General features: G+C 31.4%; 1 protein-coding gene across 1 annotated transcript in view; it reads right to left on the minus strand.

Annotated features, from left to right (window-relative positions):
• Positions 1–3,857: 3,857 nt before the first annotated feature.
• The window catches only part of LOC137622366 (uncharacterized), an 8,427-nt gene continuing 3,257 nt past the window's right edge, over positions 3,858–9,027 (minus strand). Inside the window, exon 3 of the mRNA XM_068352963.1 lies at positions 3,858–5,127. Coding sequence (XP_068209064.1) covers positions 4,681–5,127 — 447 coding nt within the window. The 3' untranslated portion in view covers positions 3,858–4,680. The remainder of the gene's footprint in view (positions 5,128–9,027) is intronic.

A 9,027-nucleotide genomic window follows, 5' to 3' on the forward strand; every position in this document is an offset into this window, starting at 1 on the left:
AAAAGAAAGAGGGACAGAAAAAGAGGAAGAGAAAAAGAGGAAGAGAAAAGAGAAAAAAAAAGGAGAGAGAAAGAGATAGTGAGAGAAAGACGGGAGAAAGCAATAGAAAAAGCAGAAGAGAAAGAGAGGGACAAAAAGAATGAAAGAGAAAGAGGGAGAGAAGATTGTGAGATATTTTGCTGATAATGGGTCTCTGTTTACGTCAATAATACTTACCCAGTGAACGACCTCTCTTGCCGTGACTCATTTCGAATCTCGTTATTTGGCCAGAGATGCAATTTCCCGTTAAGCGATTACATGTACATAAAGGACAAATGATCAAATACCAAATAAAATAAAAAGAGCTGGATTTTAATCTCGCTCCGGCCAAAATAAAATTTCTATTAAGCAGAGGTTCTCATTTCGCTACTCGAAATGAACGTTTTTACTTTTCATGCCGAATTGGTTTGGTGATTCGACATTTATTTTGGAATTAATCTTGTAGGATGTTAGTGATGAAAAATAATTAAAAAGAGGATTAATGTATAGTCTTATACGAAGTGATTCTATACATAAAACTCTAATTGATAATTCCAATTTATCTTCTGAAAGTACAATTTAGACAAGAGAAGGAAGAAAAAATAGAAAATAGAATCTCACTTCTAACATAAAGGTCTCTATTCTCATCGAATTGCATAATAAATATTCTCTCTCTCTCTCTCTCTCTCTCTCTCTCTCTCTCTCTCTCTCTCTCTCTCTCTCTCTCTCTCTCTCTCTCTCTCTCTAAGTGGATGATAACACATTTAAGGTAATTCTGAAATGTTGGAAGGAATATTGAGGCGTATCGTGCAAAATGGTTGAACACTTGACAGGTCAGCCTTCAACGTTGGCACACGAAGCATCTAATGTTGTGGATTCCTCAGCACACCGAGTTTATCTTTTATTCTCTATGTTTTACACTTAAACAAACACACATGTACATTATATATATATATATATATATATATATATATATATATATACATATGTGTGTGTGTGTGAGCGTGCTACTTTGCGTGCATATATACACACATACACTCTCACACACACACACACACGCACACACACTTATATATATATACATATACAGTATATATATATATATATATATATATATATATATATATATATATATATATATCGATAGATAGATATATATATATATATATCGATAGATATATATATATATATATATATATATATATATATATATACATATGTATACATTTATATATATATATATATATTTATATCGATATATATATATATATATATATATATATATATATATATAATTGTAAACAATTATATATATACAATTATATATATATATATTTATATATATATATATATATATATATATATATATATATACATATGTAAACAATTATATATATAGGCTATATATATATATATATATATATATATATATATATATATATATATATATATATACATATATACATACTGTATTAAAAGGTAGGACAATATTAAAAATGAAACTACACGAAAGATTACTTGAGTGTCATATGTGGACGAGATCATGGAGAGGGGTAGATGGAGATGGTTTGGGCATGCTCTTTGCACTCCCCAAGAGAGATTAGTTCATCAAACGTTTAACCATGCTCAAGTGTTAAAATTCTCCTCGCTTTATTCTTTCTTTACTCAAGTATGGTCTTATATGTTTTCGGCTTTTACCAATAAGAAATGAATGATAAGATTTCTCTCCTAAAAAAAAAAAAAAAAAACCTGCCGGAATAATCCTGATATTAAGTTTCAAATATTTGTAATATGTTAATGAAAAACAAAGCAAAGCTTGAGTGAACAGAGCTGAGAATGCTAAGGTGGGTTATGGGAATATCACTGCTAGATGATCTGAAAATTATGAACTAAGAAAAATGAGAAGCTTAGTAAAGATTACAGAGGTGATAAGAGCGTCATTACTTTTATGGTGTGGGCACGTGATGAGGATGGAGGGTGAGAATGGAGTGAGAAGGGCTCGAGAGGGATCTTTTAAGGGGGGAAGATCGAGAGGTAGGATGATAATTGGATGGTGAAATAAGGTGAAGGATGATATGGAGAGAAGAGCTTTGGTGGAAGAGGATACCTTTGATGGATAGATTGGTTGATTGATTTGAGGTTTTCTGGCATCAAATCAATCAGTCAATTTATCTAACAAAGGCATCCTTGCCCTCCAAATCTCCTCTCTCCATATCATCCTTCGCCTTATCTCGTCATCTATACGTATATTCAGTACTCTGATAAAAGGCATTGCAGAGGACGCATCGGGCAACTGACCCCTTAATGTAGGGATAACGGAGGGAAAGAAAAAGTTTAATAGTTTTTATATATGTTTCAACAATGTAGTGATAACCTCAGTATTCTCGACTCCTCTAAGACTTGTAATTTTCATTATCTTACTGATCATTTCTTTATTATTTTCTGAAGGCGTAATGTCTACTTTCTGTCAGTAACTTTAAAATATTCAGGAAAAAAAAATAAGATTTTCTTCGTTGTATTTTTTTCTGATAAGTTTTTAGTCTCTTGCCTTTTTTACTTTAATACTAATGAAGCGTTAAATGTTTCCTGTTAAATGCAAAGAGAATAAAAAAAAAGTAGAAGTGTACTATAAATAGAAACGTTAAGAATACTTAATCAACATTTCAAAATGCTCACATATCACATAAAATCGTTACCTTTGAAAACTCTGGAAAAAATGTGATTCGGAAAAATGATTCTTGACTCGGTAATATTTCATTTCTTTGCTATTCGTTGGAGTTCAAAGAAGCTTCGAAGACTGAGGGATAACATCACTCGTTTGATCTTGAAAGGTAATTAAATTCCTTCCCTCTAAGACATCCTAATAATAATTGTGTTCCTTGCTGTCTCCATACTTTCAAATACAGAATGATAATAGAATACTACTTTTTTCCTGATATTCTAAAAATAGATATAGTAAATCATATAAAAATGTTAAGTACAGATGACATTTCCCCAGTAATTTTGTGTGTATTTTTTTTATTTCTTTTTGTTTAGTTCATGAAGCTTATTCCCTTAGAGTACGATGGCTTGATTTTATAATCCCTTGAAGTTTCATGAAAAGTAGGATCATCCTTGTGATTACGTATTTCAGTGAGAGATGCTAAATATATTTTCTATTTTGTGTCAGGAGATTGCAAGTGTCGCTTTAATAGCTTCTATTTGTTTTTTCTTCTAGAATTTTACAGAAATGGAACATATATTGTCTTGCAGACTGAATACACTTTAGTAAGAGCTAAATGTTCCTCATCTTCTTTTGGAAGGTTCCATTTAAATTATCATTGCTTATAAGCCTCCTCTTCAAGCATGATAAATAATATTACTCATTTTATTGAACTTGATAAAAAATCATAACGGAGTTATTATTCTTTCTTGTAGGTTTATCTTACATAAATAGTTTTTGTATATTATTATTATTATTATTAGTAGTAGTAGTAGTAATATTATTATTATTATTATTATTATTATTATTATTATCATTATTATTATTATTATTATTAGCTAAACTACAGACCTTGTTGGATAAGCAGGGTGCTTTAAGCCCAAGGGCTCCAACAGGAACAAATGCCCAGTGAGGAAAGGAAATATGGAAATAAATAAACTACAAGAGAAGTTATGAACAATTAAAATGAAATATTTTAAGAACAGTAACAACATTAAATTAGATTTTTCATATATGAATAATAAGAACTTGAAAAAATCAGAGGAAGAGAAATAAGATAGAAAAGTGTGCCCAAGTGTACACTCAGGCAAGATAAATCTACCCCAAGACAGTGGAAAATCAAAGTACAAAGGCCTCGGTACTCCCCAAGTCTAGAAAACAATGTTTTGATTTTGATTTCTCACATCTTTCGATAAAATTAGGAATTAAATCATTTAAGAACAAAGCTTGAATATCTTAGAATTTATCAATGGGTATTATTTCTACAATCCTGTTTCGTATTTTCATTTTAAATAAAGTAAAGAATATCGTATTATTTTTAATCTGCCTTAAACTTTCTTCCAATTTCTGATGGTTGAATAATTAGTTTCCTTTTTCTTTTCCATCTAAGCATTTCTCACGTTTCATGGTAATTAGATCAGAAGACTTATTTCTTTGTTTTAAAAGAAAAAAAATTCATATTTCTAGAACGAAGGAACGAGAATGATTAGCCCTCTCATTTGTAATATGAATTCCTCTCGCTTGAGAAAAATCAGAATCAGTCTTAAAATTTTGTTTTTTCGTGAGAGAGTTTCATGAAGTTTGGAACTGAGATTTATCTCTTAAGCTAATCTAGATAATCCTACTGTTTAATCAAAATAAGAGAAGAGTTTTTCAGTTTAAGGTGGTATAAGATGGAAAACAAACGGGAAAGGTGGAATGAAATCTATTACCAGTGTAATGTGTTGTCTCAATGCTTTGAATATAACAGGAAAAATCACTCCCCACCCACTTTACATTAAAGGCAAGAATTTTCATCATTTTGGATCTTTTAACGGACATTAGGATCTAGAGCTTAACTTAATTCACAGTTTTCAAGCTGACGTCAACGAGATGTAAAGATAAACCTTCCACATCCAGAGGTTAGAAAATAAAGAGCAAACGAGTGGAATAAATATCAGCATAATGAAACCTTTATCTGGTCAGGGGATTGGATTGTAAGTTTCCCTAAGATACTCAAAGGATGCCCTAACATCCCTTAGAATAACAAAGGCTCTTTTCTTCCGATCATTAAAATCGGCATCTTCATAAACCATCGAAGTCAGACTTCTCGTCTTAGCATCGTCTACCACACAGGTGTTGATTTCCATGTAACTTTTCAGGTAATCCAAAATCTGCACCACGCTCCTGAAAATATCGTTTAGTTGGCGGATAAACTTGTATTCCCTTACGCGGATCTGATCCAAAATAAGATTTTCTAGTGATACCAAACAGTGCTGCATTAGACCATACGATCTGGGTAGTTCTTCCATGTAAGGAAGTAAGGCAAATGGCAGTAGCCTGGATGGAGGCAGATAGGCGTCGTTTAGGCATCCTCTTGGGAATAAGGCTTCAGCTTCATTCCAGCTCCTGCTGATGAAATCTTGCGCCTGTAATATAAAATAGTAAATAATACATTAGTAAATCATCGGTTGGAATATACACGATTAATAATACATTACTAATTCATCGGTTGGAATATACACGAGTTAATAATACATTAATAATACATCGGTTGAAATATCCACGAGTAAATAATACATTAGCAATTCATTGGTTTGAAATTTATATTCTATCATCCTGAATAAGAACATTGAGATATTCGTACGCCAAGGGAATGTGTTGTCTCCTATTTTGTTTATTCGCCTCGTGAATTTTGTAATGCATAGAACAGTTGGTGATGGAGAAGGATTGGACTGGAATTCTAACAAGAAAATAGCTGACCTAGAGTATGCTGGTCACGCTGTCCTTATTATCAGAACACCACAGGACTTAAAATGCTTGCTTACCAGAGTTCATGAAATATCACATGAGGTTAGACTCAAGATAAATAGAAGAAAGACAAAGATGATGAAAACAGAATATGTAATTGAAGATGAAATATCATTGGAAGGAGAAGGGATTAATGAGATAGAATCATTTAAATATTTAGTAACTATGATATCAAGTACAAGTTCTTTAGAGTTTGAGTTTAATGAAAGATTGAAAAAAAGTAAATCAGACGGTGGCTAGGAAAGTAAAATTTTGAAATCATGTATCCTGAAATTACATATAGATATCAATCTATATATCAGTTTAGTGAGATCGGTATTACTGTATGGACATGAGTCGTGGTATGACAATGAAACAATATCCAACAGACTTAGTACATTTGAGAACAAAGCTCTCAGAATAATACTGGGAATTAAATAGCAGGGTAGGATTACAAAGGAAACTATTAGAGAGAATACTCAAGAACCATATGTGGATGAGATCATAGTGAGGGGTACATGGAGAGTATTTGGGCATCCTTTTTGTACTCTCCGAGAGAGATTAGTTCACCAAACTTTCAACTGGGATTCACAAGGCACTAAAAGAGTTGGAAGACCCAGGCCTGAATGGCTGAGGACTATGAAGCGTGAAGTAGGAGATGATTTAAAAGCGCAAAAGAGAGACGAATGGCGAAATCTAACCGAGGCCCTTTGCATCAATAGGCGTTGGAGGAGATGATGATGATGATGATGATAATTACTTCATAATACTAGAAATATTAAGTTTAGATATCACTTTTCCTTATCTGAGAGATATTTGCTTTTCTTGATTACAATATTGTTATCATTCCTGGCACGGTAAATAAATAGGCTTCGCATCTCTAGAGGATTTTTTTCCACCCCAATGTGGTCCTGGCTAGTACAATGGTAACGTGTTTGCCTAGCATTTGCTTAACAGCAAATCGACCACCCCACGCCCCCTCCCCACCCCACCCCCACCCCGGGACCGTGAATTTAAGCTGTTTACTGTGGAGGCCACTGCTGTGGTTAGGCACGACAGGGGGTGGGAGGGGGGTTTGCCTGGCTGACGTTCTAGTGATCATTTATTCTGATGAAACTGGAACTGAAACCAGACACCTTTACCTTTACCTTCAAATGCATAAATTCTATATTGACATTTCAGTCGTAATAGTTTTAAAGGAGTGCTCCTCCTCACAAGCGACCATGTAACGTCAGTTACATCTTCATCCTTCACTCATAATCAATTATTGCATTTCACTAACGAATACCAGCTTCAGTAGTCTCCTCCTATCTGTGTTCGTCCTGACATTTAGTCATTCGTTCATTGCGAGGTACGTTTACACACACACATGCATACGCACACAGATTTCACCCTTTTATTTTTTGTCGGGGCTGGGGAATGGGAGGATTTTTTATTTTTTGAAGTTTATTTAATATTTTCAGTTATCTATCATATTTAATAGGAAATGTATATATATATATATATATATATATATATATATATATATATATATATATATATATATATATATATATATATCATGGCTAGTTTGCAAATGCTAATTGTGAACTGAGAAGAGAAACTGCTGAGACTAGTGAAATATTTTTATGTTATATGCATATATATATATATATATATATATATATATATATATATATATATATATATATATATATATATATATATATATATATATATATGCATATAACAAAAAACTATTTCACTAGTCTCAGCAGTTTCTTTTCTCAGTTCACAATTAGCATTTGCAAACTAACCATGATATTGCAAAACGCTTTTAAACTACATAATCTCAATCAACCATCCATGCAAGGATGGAATTAGACATCAGAACATTTCCTCAGGCGCTGACATAAGAATTCTCTGTTAACATCCTCTATTCTGGAAGCGCATAATATTATTCATGTATTCTTTGTCTGTACATTTAAACATTTATTTTTTATTGCGAATATCACTGTTATACATATTGTATGATAAAAGCGTCGTTTCATAGTTTATTTGTTGTTAAAGTATTTAATATTGTTTTATGTCTTTATTTGTTTGAATATTTTCTATTACTCCATTTATTTTCCACACTAAGTTGTATTCAATATTTGAGTTCTTAGGCGCGTTCTGCTTTTCTATCTATGGTTGCCACTTACTTTAAAAAAATGATGTTAATGATAATGATGATGATAACTATAATAATAAAGAGAACAAGAAGAAGTAAGAATGAGATATCAGTAAATCATTCCCTATTATTATTATTATCATTATCATTATTACTATTATTATTATTATTATTATTATTATTATTATTATTATTATTATTATTTCCTTATATTGATGAAAAAGGAGGCATATGTTTGCATTGTCTACAAAAGTAACAGAATCGGTGTAAAAAAACAATTCTAAACACAATATATTTTGTTTCTTTCATAATTTAAAAGCCTATGATACAAAGGCCACATGAAACAACTTGAATATCATTAAAAACACATAATAAATATTTATCATGGATACTACTGCCTACATATAAAAGCGATTTTAATGAAATACTAATTCCAAATTGTCACTCACGGACTGTAATTAATTTTAATTAAAAGAGATTAGGAGAGAAAATCACCTGGAAAAATAATCTGCATAAATATTTGTGTCAGATGTGGCCAAACGTATGACCCACTTTCATATCCTCTAAATTTCAAAATGAATATGTCCGTAAAATTGGGTGATCTCGGGTTAGTAAGATATTGCCGTGCAATCACTTAATTACTCTGCATTGATCAGTCTGCTTGGGAATAATTAATCCCACTTTTACACCATTAATTTTTTATTCAAAATCGAGTTGGTAAACTCATATCAGGCATCGTTCGAGGAAGCGTGTCTTTTATTCCAAACTAGTGTATGCAACCCGACAAAATGGCCGCTAAATATTTAGATAGGTATGAACACATGCATATGTACACGCGTACACACACACAGATGTAACCCTTCCTACCCCCTCCCCCTTTCCTAGTTACTACCCGTCTACCAACTGCTCGAGGGACGTGGAGAGACTAGTAGTTATACGTCGGGAAAAAAAATATATATATATATATATATATATATATATATATATATATATATATATATATATATATATATATATATGTATATATATATATATATATATTTATATATATATATGCATATATATATATATATATATATATATATATATATATATATATATATATATATATATATATATATATATATATATATATATAATTTTTTTCCCGACGTATAACTACTAGTCTCTCCACGTCCCTCGAGCAGTTGTTGCATAGCTTATTCATTCCATCTCAGTTCTGTAAATGGTATTGATTATAGCTTACAGAGATCTATATGCAACTGCTTTGCATGAAATTATTATTCTAATAAACAGCGGAAATATATATTTTTTTTACAAGAAATATACATGTAATTGCTTTGCATGGAATTATTATTTGAATAATCCGTGGGAATATAATAATTTTATA

This window comes from Palaemon carinicauda, chromosome 2, assembly GCF_036898095.1.
Source record: "Palaemon carinicauda isolate YSFRI2023 chromosome 2, ASM3689809v2, whole genome shotgun sequence".
Classification (NCBI taxonomy): Eukaryota; Metazoa; Arthropoda; class Malacostraca; order Decapoda; family Palaemonidae; genus Palaemon; species Palaemon carinicauda.